This window comes from Elaeis guineensis, chromosome 6, assembly GCF_000442705.2.
Source record: "Elaeis guineensis isolate ETL-2024a chromosome 6, EG11, whole genome shotgun sequence".
Taxonomy (NCBI): Eukaryota; Viridiplantae; Streptophyta; class Magnoliopsida; order Arecales; family Arecaceae; genus Elaeis; species Elaeis guineensis.
Window position 1 is genome coordinate 37824417 of NC_025998.2, and position 18592 is coordinate 37843008.

Here is an 18592-nt window from a genome sequence, read left to right on the forward strand (position 1 = left end):
AACATCCCAACTGTTTTTTGTATACTACTGGATTCTCCTAAATTTTGAACATCAAATCCAAAAGCATCTGTGATCAAACCCCTTATATCATCATCTCTTGCAGAATTATCTTCTAGGCTAGTGGATCCAAAATGAGTCAGGGGTTGGTTACATGATGATGGCAACATAGATTCTCCATGAAAAATTCAGTCGGTATAACCTCTTAAAAAACCATTCCATACCAAATGTTCTTCAACATTTTGTGGATCTAAAGAAGAACTATTTACACATTTCCGACATGGACATAAAATCTTTCCATTCAAACTACTTTTCTCCATACCAAATTTAATGAAGTCATGAACTCCATCTAAATATTCTTTACTATTCTTTGGTTTATTTATCCAACTTTTGTCCATTATAGGATAAAAATGACCGAACTTGCAATTTATCTAAAAATAAAAAAAATTATACAATCTATATTAATGCAATGAGTAAAAAATATCAGTCATTTCATAACATTCAAAAAAATAACAGCTAGATAAAGTTTACATAGTAAATGCTTGCTATCATCAACTAATAGGTAAAGAAAGTCCTATCCCATTCAGAAAATGTATTAATTCTATAGGTCAATTACAAAAATCAAATGATATGCAACAAGAGCCGAAAAAAATTTCGGCAGCATTTCCCCTTAGTTCTTCCGTATAGGAAGAACAAAAGAAAAATACCATCCGAAATTTATTCCGAACCCTCAGCATACCATTTGATTATGGTAATGACCTATAGAATTACTCACATTTTCCAAACTGTCCATACTGGACAATCAATTGATCAATGTACATAATTCTTTTACCCGTATAAAAATAAATAAATGTACGGATACAATAGAATATGTACATTAATCAAAAGACGGGTCTATGTTTCTATGCAATATAATTTTTTTTAAAATTAATTCATAATTAACATTGTCTGGCATCTTTCATCACATCCCTCTAATAAGCTGGCAACTTTATCACCTGTTATCTAACTTTGTATTTAATGTTGCTTGAAAGTTATGCTAAGGAAGCAAGAACTATGAATCTTGTCATGTATTCTAGAGCTAGTCTACTTCAAGTCTTGTCATGAGGCAGATCATAGCCATATCCACAGAGACTAAGAGAGAAAAAAGAAGTATAATACCTGATATTAACTTGGGGAGTAACGGACAAAGAAACTTGGCCCAGCTTAATCCAGATGCTTAGTCTTCATCAGCCACGAAGATAAGGATAATGTAGGCCACACGATATCAGAGTCCAGCCACATAACAAGCGCCACATGTCAGATAAGCAATCAATCAGGATTCATGAAACTATGAAATTATCCATTCATCAACTATGTATCACAACCTTAATTAATTGTACTATATATTTTCGGGTGAAACTCATAGAGAGATACTAAGAGGGTGTGGTTGTAAATTGATCTAGCTCTATATCATTTATTTTATATAGTTGAAGATATTATCAATAATTATGTTGTTGATTATAATTATTTATGGTTATACATTTTTTTGAAGAATATGTTACAATAAATTTTGAAGAATATGTTACACATTGGAATGTTTATTTCATTAGTTGTCATTTAACTATATATATATATATATATATATATGACTGAAACATAGATGTGTCCAGAACTTTAATGAATAAGCTCAGTATATAGTTACAGAATAATTCCATTGTTGGCAGACAAGATGTCTACATGTATCATGCATGTAGTTTATTTAAAATAAGACTGAGACCCCATGAACCAAGGATTGGAAAAAATGTAACGTTTTTTTTTTTTTTCAAGTCTTTGAAAAATGTTTATTGTCTTTCATCTTTTCAGTTAAAACTTAATGCAAGGAGTGTAACTTTAATTTAGAGAAGATGGCATTTATAATCATAGGCAATTAGCTAAAGAAATCAATTTGTGGTTCATCGGCGAAAGGTAAAAAGTAATTGTGGCCCAAATTTCCCTAGAACTAGAAGCATGCATTTGTTTTGGGTCTATGTATCTTGTAACGACTTATAAATCATAGTAAAATATTTGCATGAACAGAATAAGTACTGCATGCATTAAGGATGTTTTTTTCTTTAAGATTAGGATGTTTACAGTATTTTTTTTTTTTCCTAAGAAGATAAAACATCTACATTCTAACCTTTTTTGCTGCCAACCATAGCCAAATGGGTTACAACACCCATTCAAATGACACCTAGGACATTCCGTAAGCATGCCCTGTGCTAGCAAAAGTTCAATATCACTAGATAGCATACGTTTTATGTAAGGAAATATTACATGTTTATTCTCAGATAGCGAATAAGTACAATTAATTGGACCTTTTCCATACCAAATGTCTTTTCATTAAAATAATTTCTTCGGCAAGATCTCTCATAATCCTTGTTTCGCTAGGCTAACCATGTGTTATACCCATTTCTCTTCACCATAATAGATGCAAGACAATAAATTGAGAATTTCTTTAATGAAGCATGAAATTAAAAACGGAAATGAACAGGAAACATGGCCTCCACCACCGAGCAATGCCCCTCATCCTCTCTTTTCCCCTCTTTTCTCCCTTCAAGTTCACCGTTCCCCTTTGGCTCCTCTTCTTTCCAAGGCCTCAAACCACCGGCGCCGGTTGAGAAAATTCACTGGGAATCAATCCGAAGAGAGTCTTATTCCACTTCCCCTGTTTTCCAATTTCTTTTTCCCCTTCTTCCAGCCACAGGTGTCACCACCCCCTAACGCAGAACCTTGGACCGAACTCCTTAGGCCTCTCCATGATCCTGCTGATGAAGCCATGGCCGCTGGCCAAATCAAAGCAAAAGCCCCTATTCCCTTATTTTTTTTGTACTTTTTCCTCTATTTTCTCGGCATTTTTCCTTTATTTTCTCACTAGTTGGTCACCACCGCCGGCTGTTCACAACCTTCGATCCTCGACCATGCCCATAAATGCTTGAACACAACAGATGATATGAACCAAAACAAGACAATCGCTGGCAACAAACATCATAAGACCACTGCCACAGCCCATCGCACAGGAAAAAATTGAACTTACGCCGAAAAAAATAATTATCAATAACATATCTTACTTTTGTGCCTGCGAAGATGGCCGCCGGGAGGGGGGAGGAGAGGAGGGCCGGTGGGGAGGGGAAGATGGTTTGGACCGCGCGGGTGGGCGTCGACAGACGCGGCAGCAGAGGGGAGCGGCGGACGGTGGTGAGGCGTGGACGGCGTGTGCGCGTGGACGGTGGATGCGGTGCCGGCGGCGGAGATGGGCCGGGGTCGGCGGAGAGGAATGGGTGGAAACTGAAGGGGCGGCGGTAGATAGATTAGGGCACGCGCGGGGGTATAAAGGAACCTAACGACGCTTTTTAGCGTCGTTAAATAATGACGTAAAAAAGCGTCGGTATTGTTTTTATTTCACGACGCTTTTGCTAAAAGCGTCGGCGTTGACAGTTTCAAATTTTACGATACTTTTAAGCATCGTTAAAAAACGACGCTTTTTAAAAGCGTCGGCAGGTCTGCGCAATCTACCGACGCTTTCCAAAAGCGTCGGCAAAAAAAGGTCGGTAATTCACTGTTTTCTTGTAGTGCAATATCTATGGAAAAGGCTTATTGTCTATGTCATTGCATTGTTTTGTTGCATCATCTACCAGCCTATCAAATATCTAGTAATAAAAGAACAAAAAGCAAAGCCAAAAATATTTAATTAAGAACTTAGAAAATTATCATGTTGCAGCTCATTATTGTGCTAGTTAAATTAGCAAGGATATATGGATATTGTTTTCCTTTCAAAGCCTATAAAGATAGTTTCTTGTAATGTAGCCTTGCATTTATAACTATAGAATGTGCTAGGAAACCACAACATCAATCGAAAGAAGCCAGAACATATCAGACAAATAATCATTATCATATTGACTAATTTATTATGCAATCAATAATCTTATATATGTTTGAAATCTTTTATTGCATGTTGTTACTAATATTTAGTTAATTTATGCTAATATGCAGGAGGTTTATTATGGCAGAGAGTCAAGTTGATGAAAAAACAGTTGATTCTCATGATTTTCATAGATACATCCTCAAAGTAGGCATGAAATTTGAATCTGAAAATGATGCAAATGAATTTTATAATCATTATGGATGGATAATTGGATTTAGTATTCAGAGAGACTATGCGAACAAGCATCGAAAGATCAATAAAGTAATCTTCCAAAAATTTATATATTGTAAAGAAGATTTCCGACTTCCAGACAAACGTGATGATCATGCAAAGAATCATTGTGCTGAAACAAGAACCGGTTGCATGGCACATATACTTATTAAGTTCAACAAAAATAGTGGAAAATTTCAAATTGAGAGCTTTGTGGCGAAGCATAACCATCCTATTCACATTCCATTATGCTCCCACATGATGCCATCCCAACATAAAATGTCAGAAGCCAGATATATGAAATTGATTTAGCAGATGATGTCGGTATTAGGTTGAAAAATTTTCATGAAATCATGAGTCAGCATGTTGGTAGTAGGACCAATATTGGATTTACTAAATAAGATCACAAAAATATCCTTCGAACCAGACAACAATGGGAAATGGAACATGGAGAAGTCGGGGTGCTGATGAAGTATTTTCAAGAGCAATTATTAAAAAATTCTATTTTTTTCCATACAATGCAATTATATGCTGATGAAAAAATAACCAATATAGGTTTTTACTCATATCCATAGGTTCGGGTATGGGTTCGGTTATTACCCATACCCATAGATTCGGGTCGGATTCGGATTCGGATTTAGATAGAAAACAGTACTATCCATATCCTATCCATATTCGTGTTACAAATTTTGAATTTTTTCTAAATCTGATCAAATCTTATTTTTTGGGTTTGATCGGATTTGAATAAGATGCATATCCATCAGGTCGGATCAATTTTACCATCTCTATATGATTGTTACCTAGATAACCTGTGGGATGCTCTTTAGTCTTTCGCAACAGAAAACCACATCAAAGCTACCAAGGTCTTCCCAGCATATGCTTGATCGGCTTGCCTTGCGAGGAATACCAAAACCCGAGATAATTGTAGCTACTGCCTCCATTGTCCAGGACTTCGTATCGCAGGATGTAGCCATTGCCATGAATGTGTCCTTCAGCCATGAGATCTTGCACTATTCTGTTGTGCGAGCAAGTGACAAAAAATTCAGTTGGAGATGGTTGCATGGTGGTCCACGATCCCTTCTTTGTTGCCTTCCTCGCCAGGGTGGTAGTGACATCATGTACCTCGATTGGTGGTCAATATTCCGGCCATCTCATCCGTGAAACGAAGGAAAACTTGTTTAAACTGGGGTCGGCTTAAGAGCTATGTGGGACGGATGTCATTTGTGCTGGCTTGGTAGGTTGCTGTTTTTGGATCTCTTGCAGTTTCTATAGAAATGTCCGAAAAAAAGTGGCGCTTGAAGCAATGGAAGCAGCGGCCACATTTAAAAGGTCGAATGTGTCCGGAAGGTGTCATGAGAGTAGGAATGGGATGTGTTGTCTTTGATGGATGGTGCAGAGGAGGGGAGGATGGCTTTCTAGTCGGTTTTGCACCTTTCCGTACTTCACCACATTGGCGTAGGTTCTGATGAGTTGGTTCGCGTTTGGTGCTTTATTCCTCCACTCGTTACTGGCCACTGCAATCTCTGATGCCTTACACCACCATTGGTTCCTAGATATGGCGCTGTTTCCTCTATCATGATGCTGAGGTTGACATTGAAGTTTAGTCCAAACTCCGGTGACCATTATGCGAGTGTTTTTGAGAGGGGGGAAGTCTAGAGTGTTGAGCTGCTGGTTTTTGCATGCTTGCTGGGATATGATATGAGATCTCATATGGCCGTGGCAACCAAACGTGGGGTAGCTGGGCATGGAGTAACTATAATTTAGAATTGAGCTTTAGGAACATTTAGCTAGATTGATTTCAATACATAATATTTTGACTACATGGGAATGGAGCTTTAGACTTTTTTGTGGTTGAAGACTATCCTTGTAAAGTCTAATTTAAAATTCTCATATCCTTAACAAGCTTTGAATGATAGACAATGCCTTTTTTTAAGGATTTCAAGTTCTTGGATCCGAATTTGAACTTTTTGAAGCTCCAATGGAGGATCAAACTCTTTTCTTTGAATTTTTTTTAAAGTATATTTGGTTGCGGAGAGTTGAACTGAAATGAAAATGACTGCTATTCCAAATATTTAAGTGGAGGAGAGTGCCATTCCCATTCCGATTCCAATGGAGAATAGAAATGGCTCAATCTCCGAGAATTCAATCCCTATTTTTCTCTGATATATTCAAATCACATTTCATTTCTATTTTTGATTCCAACCACAAATCAAATGTATCGGAAGATATGGCTATTCTGATTTTCGTTTCAATCTATTCTGATTTCGATTTTTGTTGCAAACCAAACTAGATGCGCCTCTAATGATTTGAAGGTATTCTATCAGTCTTTCTCGCATGCAAACAATTGTTCGACCCTCTGGATACGACCAGAATCTCAGTAAAGTCTTGGATGACTCTCTTAGGAAAAGTCTTGGGACATTGAGGGAAGACTTGAGTGCATTTTTGGAGTTCGCTAGTCAAAGAAGCTTCCAAGTTTGGCAGCTGGAGCATTTGAGCATATGAGATGAATGTCTCAAGCTCGATTTGGTCCAAATCTAGTAGGTTGGTCTGCAAAACCTTCTTCACCGGTGAGTAGTGTTCATGGACTTTGAAGGGGAAAGGTACATAGTTTGATGAGCAGTTGCACTCTTTCGAGGTGCATGCAAGAGCATTGATTTTTTTAAAAAGCGAGCTTCCTCATTTTATGAGCCTTTTGCCTTTAAAAAAGCGGGCTTCCTCATCTGATGAGCCTTTTGCATTTAGTATTGAAGACGATAATGATGGCACGACAAGGGAAGGACGTAACAGACTGTCCGGTTGCATAGGCAGTGTGTTCGCGCTTGAAACTGGTGGATTGGTTTGCACAAAAAAGTTTGTCAGATCATGTAAAGAGACAAGAGAAAAGTTATTTTCCATGTGAGACGGTACTAAAGGATGGATGATCTGCATCATCATCATCCTGAGAAATTGTTTTGGTTTTCTGGGATTCATTTTTTTCTTTCATCTACTGTAGCTCCATTATGTTCTTGTTACTCGACTCGTGAGCTAATGCTAGTTGATTGTTTAGAAATTGCCATGGATTTAGCCGAACAATCCTGATGATGATGAGTCATAAAATAAGTCAAAATTTGACCCATTGAGCAAGGAATCTGTAAAACAAACAGATCAATATGATAAAATAGAATACAATTCATGTATTTTAATTAAGAAAGTTGTACCTTGGGAGGAGAAGATAACCGATTGTTTTCTGAAGCATGGAGGCTAATGATACCACACTAGTGTTGTCTTCACCTTCCTTTTGTTCAGGAAGGTGACTTGGGTAGTTACTCGAACCTTTTAAGAAATTAATTGATGTTGCTCAGGAACATCTTGCCTCAGTTGATCGTCCATGATAAGTTTAGCACTTTGTGCCTATAGAGAATTTCCAATAACCTTGTTGAGTTGGATTTCTTATTGCTCCTTCCCTTCTTCCTTTTTTTTTTCCCCTGCAGAGTAAAGTTTCTATCAACATTGCTTCTTCTTCTTGTTATTCTCTTCTTTCCGAGAACAATCAAATGGTAATATGCTACTTTTAAGCTGTGGATATCTGAATACATTAGCATGCACCTAGATTATGACAGCAGTGGCTTCAACAACCATCGAACTATTCAAGCGTGATAAGATTTTCTTAGCAGGATACCACCAAAAAGATACTGTACGTCTCATATTACAGTGAAATAGTTTTTATTCCTTAATATTAATGCTGTTCTTGTATAATGGAAAGAGATTTAATATCATTCGCCATATCAAATGTATGGATTGAAACCAGCTTGCCAACTTTTCAGTAAAATTAAACGAGGTGCCATGCATAAGAAGGAACTGGGAGCCACTACTTTCCATGTAGAATTGCTATGCTTCTGTTAATTTACTTATTTATTTTTTGGCATGGTGATGATAGAGACGGACCTTCCAGGTCATTGGGAATGTATTTACCAGCCTATACTACTGTTTGTCAAGAAATTGATCTAGTAAATACTTTCAATTCCATTTCCTCCAGATGAGGCAACTGGCAGGAAACAAACAAGAAAGTGCACATGTACCTGCACACACTCCTAACTAGTTTCTTAGCCATTTCCTTTCTGATTCCTATTCTTTTGATTGCCCCCAAAAATAAATGACAGGTAACAACAAATATATAGCAATAAAAAAAAAATTATTGAGAGAGGAAATAATATTACAAATGAATAACGAGGAAGATGTTCATAAATTATGAGCTTTTACAAAATTGATGAAGAGAATGAACGTGGTTCGACTCTTTTGGCGAATTTGTCAGAGGCTCCATTTCTTCTTTGTTGCCTGCCATCAAGTCCAGAAGTTGGAGGTGGAGAAAGTAACCACCACCGTCATGCTCACGACCATGGAAAGAATGTGGAGGCCCTCATCCCATCTTTTTCTTGGTCTCAGTCTGGTGTATCCCTCAGCCTTACTGGTCTCAGTTGCATTGATTCCTGCCTTGGTGATGTTCCTCTCTTGCTTGCTGCCCAAAAACAACACATAAAAAGGGCCCACCATAATTTAGATTTTTGTTGAAGCTACCACAAAAATTTATGCCCAAGGATCAATTTTAACTCCACAATGCATCTTACAGAAGTACCACATCAAATGTAAAAATATTCTTCTGGAATATCCATGAATTCAAAATATTTAGATGATACTTTTTTCCCCATTATTGTTAAGTAGGCTCATCGTGGCGTAGGTTTTAATTATTGATTACCAATCATTGAGGAATAAGATTTAAGCTAGCAATTATGGAGTCTGAGGAACAATTATTGAGACAGCACTCAGAGCAGAGTGTTCGACAGTAAAATTGAAAAGAAATAATCTTTAATTTTCTGCAAAAAGGAAGGAAGATGAGGCGGGTTCTCACCTTCCAGGAAAGATGCAATCCCCATGACCTGCAACACAACCACAACTTCGTCTTTCAGCAACCAACGCACCAGGATAGCCAGAAAAATAAAAATAATAGCAACTATGATGATATAATATAAAAACTTTGAACGATGGTAACGGCTAAGAAGCTAGAGCTAATTATGAAACCAAAAGCATGCTCCTATTGGGTTATAATGATACCTTGAATGCAAAGCAAAAGATTTTAATGGACACCAATAGTGCCATGTGCAATTGGTGATAACAAGCGGGACCATCTCAGGATACATGAAAACTCGCTGTCAGCAATTAAGCTGGCCGATGGATGTAAAAAAATCTGTTCAATTTGGTGGGGACTCCACACGGACATTGATATGATAAATGATTGAACTACCCAACAATAATCTGGTTTTAGGGGCAAAGACAGTATCACCTCAGAAAAAGTTTCAAAGAAAAAAAAAGACCAAAAACAACTACCTCATCAGAGATTCCCGTTATTGGTATTCAAGTAAGAATTTGCTGTTCTATTTAATATTGCAGCTACAAATCCAAAATATTGTCAGTTGTGGGATTGTGGCTGTCCAAACAAAGATGTCGCTGTTATGTCCATGACTTGGAAAGTGGAACACAGCTTTTTGTTGAAAAGCCAGCTTACCTTCCTGATTAAAAAGTCATTTTAAGCATGTTAGTCTTTGACATCTTCTGAATTTTTGCATATACACCCCCTACTTCCTTAATGTTGCCTGTAGAATGCTCATTTTGCAAAACTTATAATTTCTTCAGTTGGCTGTTAAGGGCTTAATGCTAATGCCAAATGATCGATACTATGAGAGGCTTCAAAAGAGAATGGATGTCAAGATGGTTTTGACAGAGAAGAGGCTCTCCCAACAAAAAAAGATGGGTCAATAGGAGGAATAAGGATAGAATGGTCGATGACAAATTGTAATTGCAAACTCTCCCAACAATTCTCCTTGTTAATGACGTAACTTCAAGAAAGAATATTCCAGGCATGCTCATTCTAGCTACAGCAAGTAAAACGCCAAATCCCACCATGTCGCATACTCACATGATCACATGGACTTATATGTTATATTAAAGAATTGTGGGGTTCATGTGTAAATTTTTTTTTTTTTTGAATTGTTTAGTAGCCGACTAATGTACACTGAAAATTTGCAGATCGACATGTACATTGCTTTCTATTGAGTTTTCTCATTTACAGAAACTAATAGTGCAGCTGATTGGTGGAATCTCACATGGTTGATCATATCGGAACTACTTTATGAGATTCTACAATAAATCTTCCTAGTCCATTGTTAAATATTTTGTTCACTGATTCTGAAAGATGTATTTGCACTCATCTAGTTTAATTTATCTGATTTACCAAAAAAATTGTAAAGTTTTGTATCCCATTAATTAAACCCCAAAGCTTTCTTGGTGTTCAGAAACAAGCACCAAAAATCCAAAACCTCACTCTTTTGGAGGTCTACTATGCAATAGACTCTAACCAAAAGTTGTGACGATTTCCTACCAACCGAGGTCAGTAACAAACAAAGTTTACAGCAGGATCCAGCCCACACTCCTCAGCTCGTACTCTGCTTTCCCTCTCTGTCTTCCATATCCCTTCCCTAAGCGGGTCACCCGTGTCCTCAGGCCCCTCTCCTTTCAAATCCCACTCTCTTCTGCTACCCAAAGGATTCCACTTCCACCTCCACCTCCACCAACCCATCTCCTCTCCAAGCCCCACCACCACCCGTGCACAGAAACAAAGAGCCCTTTTCAGTGCTCACTACCAATAACAAGCAATAAGAATAACAACAATCCTAAATCATTGAAACAAACGCACTACAGGCTACAGCATAGAATTATAGATTTCGGACTGCGGAGCAAGAGTCGGCAAACTTACTGGGATCGGTGGTGGTGACCATTGCCACCCCCTGGAAGTAGCACGATCCGGCCCCCTTCCCCTCCTTCTGGTAGTAGCTATCGAAAGCATACGATGCGTGGTTCCTCACATTGTTGGGCTCGTAGCAGCTCTCCCCGGGCTGTATCTCCGAGCAATTCGCCCGCCCCGGCCCGCACGCCCAGTCCAGCGCCGCCTGCAGCGCCTTCCCGTCGGCCCCCTCCGCCGCCACGCAGTACGTCCGGTTCGTCGTGTCGTTCGCCAGGAACCCGCCGCTCCCCGCCACATGAAGCAAGTACACCGGTGTGCCGTTTCCGTAGAAGAGCCCCCAATTCCCCTCCGACACCGGCCCCGGGCTCAAATCCTCGTTGAACAGCTCGTAGATGTAGACGCTCGAAGTGACCTCCGGGTGGAGCGGCGTCCCGGAGCGGTCGAGGATGTGCTTGATGAGATTGGAGTTGTAGGTGTCGGCGTTGTCTTTGGTGGCGAAGGGTTCGTCCTTGCGGGAGCCGTTGGAGGGCCAGCCCGTCTCGGTGATGAGAACGGTGACATTGGTGAAGTTGACGTTTTTCATCGAGAAGTAAGCGGCGTCGATCATGGCGTCGAACACGTTGGTGTAGTGGAGGAGTGTGTTTGGATCGACCTCCTCGAGCGACGGTGGGAGGGGTTTGAATAGAGCATTGTCGATGGGGATGACGCTCCGGCTCTGCATGAAGGCGTAATAGGGGTAGAGGTTGAGCATGAGAGGGGAATCGGTGTCGGAGAGGAACTGGATCAGGGGAACGAGGAAGGAGGAGGCGAGGGTCTGGTTGAAGAAGGCTTGGGAAGGGGGGAAGGGATCGAGGATGACGGAGAAGGGGAGAGGGGTGGAGAGCTTGATGGGAGGAGCGGAGGAGGAGAGGTTGGAGGAATTAAGGGCGGAGGAGAGGGAGCGGAGGGCGGGGAGGACGAGGGGGAGGGAGTAGGGGACGGAGGCGGGGACCTCGTCGCCGACGGCGATGGCGGAGATGACGGTGGAGGGGTGGAAGGGGAGGACGTAGCGGGCGATCCAGGAGGCGGCGGTGGCGTTGGAGGAGCCCAGGGCGAGGAGCTGGTTGTTGGGCACGCCGAGGACGACGCGGATGCCGGTGCCGGAGAGGGCGGCGAGGAGTGCCGTGTCGGCGTCGTAGAGGCGGATGTGGGTGATCTGCTGGGACTTCAAGAAGGCCACCAGATCTTCCGGCGGGAAGAGGTTGGAGACGTCGGTGCCGATGTTGACGCCGACGAACGGCGTGGCGTCGTTTTTTGATTGATTCGCTGCGGCTGCAAAGAAACGACGGAGGGATTATTTATGGGAGTTTGATAAGGAGAGTGGAGAATAGGAAGGGAGGTGGAGATTTGAAGGGCTGTCTTACCGGCTAATAAGGGGGAGAAGGAGAGGGAAAGGAGGAGGAAGTGGAAGATGGAAAGCATGGGAGTCATTCCCATGGGTCTCTCTTTTTTGAGTGGAATTGGTCTTTGCTTTTACTATCCCCAGGGGAAGAGGGAAGCATAATTGTGGAAGGGAACGTGGGGAGAAGGTGGGTGGAATACTGGAATGGAATGACTCCGTGTGTTTTAGTTTTACGGTCTCCCTCTCTCTTACCCTCCCCCTCCGTCTTTATCCTGGTGTCTGGAATACGTGATTCTTTCAGACTTGTGACTGGTGGGACTTGTGAGTGAGAGGAGAGACAAAGAAGGAATTGAGAGATGATGAAATAATAGAGGAGGTTGGGGGTGGGAATTGTCAGGAGGACGCGGACAAGATCTTTGGGGTTTTGTTCAGCCTGAAGGGAAGTTGCTTCATGTTTGCTCTACATGCTGTGTTTTCCTGGTTTCTTAAATGGGATTAGATTTGGTGTTCACTGTTGGGCATTATAGAGCTGCCAAAAAGACCAAAGTAGCCACCCACCTGCTAGATTTTTTTATAATGGGGATGGGATGACGCGCTTTCCTCGGAATATGATTTAAGAATTAATTTTTCAGTACGTGCTCGATAGCGAGTCCATCCTCGCCGGCACCAAGAAGCGCACACGCGGCCTTGCCCGCTGTTTGATGGTGGTGGGGATCAAAAAGATAAAACTTTTGGTGCCGCTTTCCAGATCGCGCCTGAGATAGAAAAGAGTTCCACGTGATCCTACCATCTAGCGCGTGCTCTTAGCCATCTAAACATCTTTGATATAGTTAAAACATATAAGATTAATAGAGCAGGTGATTAGATGGCATTTTTTATTGCTGATTATAATAGATTCGCGCTCTAAGAATCTTGATCTAGATTACCTGATTGTCTTTGAGATGTCCTGATGGCTGATGCGAGTGGGTATCTTTATTTTTATATAAAACTGCCAGCTCAACAAAATATATAAAAAAAATGAAAACATCTTTATCTTATGAAAGAAATGTCGATGGCAAACATGTCCCTTCCTATTACCCGACTTAGTCTCCACTCTCAACCAGCAGAACATATTTTAGAGAAATTTTTAATACATAAAGTATGTTTATTAAAAGGAGGTTTCGCTCTCCATCTGGGTTTAAAGTCAGTGATTTACAGTCATTTTGTAAACAATACAGCTAATCTTCAATAAATTAAGCATCAAAAGTGGCTCACAAAGTATTTAAACTGTTCGGTGCCAAATAATTGTGCACCTTACACATAGTTTCTTACCGTAAATCTGGTCAGACTATAGCACCAGTCATGTATCTTGATCAATCAGATTATATATATATATATATATATATATATATATATATATATATTTTATTTTCATGAGCAATCAGCTCCCTACACTGCTTTTCTCTTTTTTTTTTTTTTTATTATTATTAATGCTTTGAATCAGTAACTCTTCTGTCATTTAATGCTTGTTAACATATCCCTTTAGGCTATAACATTAATCACGCATCTTGAACAGTAGCTGATTCCTAAAATAAAGACCCCTTTTCGTTTTCACCGACGTTCTGCTTGAAAAATTTATATACATTACTTTCTCCTCGGATGTAAAGCAAGAGCAGAGACACTTCCCTGAAAGCTTTTCAACTGAAAATTCTTTGTGCACCGCCTGCGGTTCAGAAAATTCGATGTAGTCATCATTTTTTAATACATAATTAATATCAATAGATTAATTTTTTTATTTAAAAATTTTATATGATAATAATATCTTTTTTAAAAATTATAATATTTCATCATAAAAATTATGACATCTTTTTATAAAAGTTATAATATCCCCTACATAAAAGATTAAACTGAAGTAGGCACCATAATTTTTATAAAAAAATATCATAATTTTAAAAAAAATATCATAATATTGTTTTCGCATATATTCATTATCTTTTTTTCTTCTGTGCAGTATTATGACATCTTTTCTTAAAAATTATGACACTCTTTTACAAAAATTATGACACCTTACTTCAATTTAGCCTTTTATGCAGGAAGTGCCATAATTTTTATGAAAAAATATTATAATTTTTAAGAAGGGATGTTATAATTTTTAAGAAGGATATTTTTCATCACACAAAATTTTTAAACGAAAAAAATCAACCTACCGATAATAAATACATATTGGGAAGTGGTGACTACGTAGACTAATCGAATAAAATAATGTGCTCCACGTCGGATTTTCTGCACCGCAGACGGTGCACAAAGAATTTCTCGCTTTTCAACATCTATATGATTGTCAAACCACCAGGCCCAAGCATACAGCAAATATAATAAGTCTCCAGGGCACCAAAATTTAGTTACTTTCTGCGGCATAGGTCATCTCTCCCATGGTTTGGTATGCGATGACAATCATCGAGGATGGCTGCCACACTATAGGTGAGTATTTTCTTATCCAAATACCCGTGCGGCACCTCAGCATGCCACACACCAAGGCCAGTCCTCTTGAGTCCTTTTCTCGGATATACCAATAAACACGCAGCAATCCAGCAACATAGCCAAGTATGCACCTCTATGCTCCTGCCTGGCAACACTATTGTACTGAACACAGATGACACCCTCAAGTGCCCGTAAGCAATCCGACTCCTTGGATCAACTGCAATACTCATGCGCACCTCCGTGCCATAATAGACTCTTCCCAAGAGTGCTTCGCAACTCAACATCTCTGTGTCCACTCTGAGGCTCTGCCCCTCAAGCCAAGTATTGCTCATCCCAGATGTCTTGATCCTCGACATATCCTTGTGCTGTGACATAATCACTATGCCACTGATCCACAACCCACCAAGCTGTCCTTCAGTACTACACATACCAAATCCACACAGCACGACCATGCAATGCCACTACAATGCATTAGGCTCGGGCAAATCCAATTCTAGTGCCGCCCAGCTAAACTACCAAGCTAACATGCCTTACAGCTCTTTGAAGGTACAGTTGATCGTACACATCCGAGTCCTCCGAGGTTCTACTATCCAAGCTTCCCCCATAAGCTCTTGTGCTACGATCCCGGTCTTGCATCCTTGATATGCCTTTCTATCCATGGTCATATTGCTTGATAATATTCATGGCCTGCCCGTCTATCACTGTGCATTACCACGATCCTGGAGATGCATGACCATATCACCCAAAATCCTAGGTCCACAACCTACTCGCATATTGACCACTGTCACGATATCAGCATCGAAGTCTGCCCCATCAAGTAAATATCTTCGATCGCTTGATAAATGCATTAAGCTGTCCTCTCCTCGGCATGACCCTCTTGGCCATCCTTGATCCTTGGCCCAACTCCAAGGCACATATTCCGACCGATATACCATAAGCTTTGCTTGTTCTCCATGACCGACCGGCTCCCATTGATCCTCGCAAGACATCACCTTATGATACTCACGAGACTTGCCTGTTTGTGTAGGCCACACCCTTGCCCGACTAGTCTTCTATCATCTCTACGCTCCACTACAGAGATTAAGAACACATAGAGTAGTCTGGATAAACCCCTCAAGGATAAAATCTCGAGATATCCCCTCCCCGCACAATGTGGTCAGCTCGTCCAACCAGCATTGCCTCGAATACCTCCACATGAGACCATTCAGGTGTGGCACCACCATTGCCTACACAACCATGCCACAGCGCACCCATCTCCTACGGGTCTGGGGGAGTCGGGTATGCGGCCAAAGCTCTACGCCCCTCCTCAAACCAAGAAGAATTCTTGAGTATCCATGTATATCATGGCGGACCATCACTATTTCAAATATCATGCATCCTGAGCCCCCCAATATCTTGCCACAGCTATGCCGCTCCTTGGCGAACCATTGCTCCCTCACTACCCGAGCAAGGCATCCCCCAAATCTTACCCAGGGGGGTCCAAATGATCGAGTAGCATTGCAAATTTTGGCCATGCCAAATCCTTCGCAGCATCATGCCACGCCCATGTTGGTACCCCCTGCAACATGCCTACGGATAAGCCCGTGACAATTCTCCTCCACACAAGCTGTCGACTCCCTCGTCGACATTCAAGCCACTCCTTGAATATTAGTCACCACGATCAATTTCCATTGCAGTCACTGTAAATATGGTTCCTCAAATCAGAGACCCATGGTCTTGATGTCCTTGATCCTTTCTCCATAACTGAAAATCCATTATCCACACCACACTGACTCTTCCACAAAACCAAACTACTACAAAACCCAAAACCAACCTCTACTTTTATCCTCCTCCAATGGTCTTCTAACCTTCAATTACATGGCATTCCTCAAACTCTTCCAAGGCTTAACTCTCGATTGCCCCAATCTGAGAGCGACTACTGCATTCTTCTAAGCTTACTGTGGTCCTCTAACCATCAACTTAACTGAAAACTTTGTGGTACTTCTTGAACCCTTCCGAAGCTTTACTCTTGATTTTCTCAATCTAAGAGCTGCCATTGCCTCCACCAAAGCAAAATCCGTTGCCAATAACACAAAATGGCACTCTTTGGATTGTGTCCAAGACTTAACTCCTGCCCATCTAAGTCTCAGAGTGGCCCATCACATGAGTCCCCTTTGGCAACTCGTCTTCAAACACTTGGTCTTGTAATGTACCTACCTTGCAGCCTTGTAGTAATTTTGACTTTTTCAATTTAACACCAAGACTTCGGACCCTACCACGTCGCACCAATGCCATGTACTCACAAGTTGCCTCCATAACTCTACGCCGTCCATACCAACGCAGATCCATAGATGCTACCAAACGGGACCCTAATATCCAATCAAGGCCACTTTCCACTTTGCTCGAGTGCCTAGACATTCCAGTCTTCACTTCGAGCTCCAATTATCTATCTTCACAGAACCATTTGTTCATGCTATTTCCTGCGATCCCCAACTCGACTACTTCTATGTCTTGACTCCGAGTCTGTGATGCCAATGCAAGGCCACCACACTAGCCTGCCTCACTCCTATGACTCCAGTGTATCGACACCCGCTTGCACGACATCAGGGCCTTGTAATGCCTCACAGCATGACCACCTCATGGCTAACCTAGCCAACATTAAACAACCCTCATGCTCCATGTCCTACACCCTGACATCACATGTCTATGTAGAGAGAAGATACCTTTAGCCAAATATCTACCTCTAGTACCTCGGCTTACCAACACCTTCATCCTGAGAGTAATTCCATTAAGTTTGGTTGATATCTTATGCCATTCGAGTGCTTCAGATCCACAATCGTCCACACAAGAGATGGCTCTTTCCAATGTTCCCATATCTTAGCGCAACTGAGTCCCTTGACTCTCCAAGCATTCACCTCAGCTTGCACTTTTAAAATTTGGGTGCTACATCTATCCCTGCACTGTAGATACACCCTAGTACCTCAGTCTATTTGTCCAGCTCTGCTTCTTTGGAGATTCTAGTCCCTTGAGATGCTCTGCCTTGCAACTTTGTATGTAGCCCAAGTGCTTTAGCATTCACGAGCACTCTTCACCCTGAATTCCATTCCTCAGTCCTAAACTGGTAGACTTTTACATTCACAGGCTTCCATCCACTAGTGCCATTGATGAGCAACCTTTATCTTTCAGCACTGAGCACATTGCCCTGTAACATACTCCCTCACTCCAAGTTGTTGACACCACAACAGACTCAGACATCCAATTCCTCTGAACCTAGACTCCAAATTTTCATTGCTTTGGATACCCCCGTATCTGCAACCAAAATATGCAATTTGATACCACACGTACTAGAAGCTAACACCACGCACAACATTGACCATCGACTTAGCCAACCTGGCTCTGATACCAACTATCACGGGATGAGTGTTTTCTTACCCAAACACCCTGCGGCACCTCAACATGCCACACACCAAGGCTAGCCCTCTTGAGTCTTTTTCTTGGACATACCAATAAGTATGCAGCAGTCCAGCCACATAGTCAAGTATGCACCTCTATGCTCATGCGTAGCAACACTGTTGTACTGAACACATATGACACCCTCAAGTGCCCATAAGCAATCCGAATCCTCAAATCAATTACAATGCTCATGCGTACCTCCGTGCCATAACATAGACTCTTCCCAAAAGTGCTCCGCAACTCAACACCTCTATGTCCACTCTAAGGCTCTGCCCCTCAAGCCAAGCACTGCTCATTCCAGATGTCTTGATCCTCGACATACCCTCGTGCTATGACATAACCACTATGTCACTGATCCACAACCCACCCAACTGCCCTTCAGTACTACACATACCAAATC

The 18592-nt window shown here is 41.2% G+C and overlaps 1 protein-coding gene across 2 annotated transcripts; it reads right to left on the bottom strand.

Annotated features, from left to right (window-relative positions):
- Positions 1-8301: 8301 nt before the first annotated feature.
- Positions 8302-12765, bottom strand: LOC105046839 (glucan endo-1,3-beta-glucosidase 1). 2 transcript variants are annotated; one of them, XM_010925573.3, is made up of 4 exons: positions 12326-12756; positions 10935-12233; positions 9033-9060; positions 8302-8642 (listed from the first exon to the last, which is right to left on the bottom strand). In XM_010925573.3, exons 1-4 carry the CDS (start codon positions 12396-12398, stop codon positions 8468-8470), a joined length of 1575 nt encoding a protein of 524 aa, XP_010923875.1. In that variant the 5' UTR covers positions 12399-12756; the 3' UTR covers positions 8302-8467. The 2 variants fall into 2 exon arrangements, with proteins under 2 accessions (XP_010923875.1, XP_073115591.1); XM_073259490.1 differs by lacking the exon at positions 9033-9060 and having other exon boundaries at positions 12326-12765.
- Between the last annotated feature and the right edge of the window lie 5827 nt (positions 12766-18592).

What these genes read in the sequence shown, in the direction of transcription:
- LOC105046839 (XM_010925573.3), bottom strand. Translation starts at nt 12,398, where the DNA reads ATGGGAATGACTCCCATGCTTTCCATCTTCCACTTCCTCCTCCTTTCC. An exon ending in CTTCTCCCCCTTATTAGCCG is followed by an intron (nt 12,234 to 12,325) that starts GTAAGACAGCCC and finishes GTTTCTTTGCAG; the next exon opens with CCGCAGCGAATCAATCAAAA. An exon ending in GATTGCATCTTTCCTGGAAG is followed by an intron (nt 8,643 to 9,032) that starts GTGAGAACCCGC and finishes GTTTTTGGGCAG; the next exon opens with CAAGCAAGAGAGGAACATCA.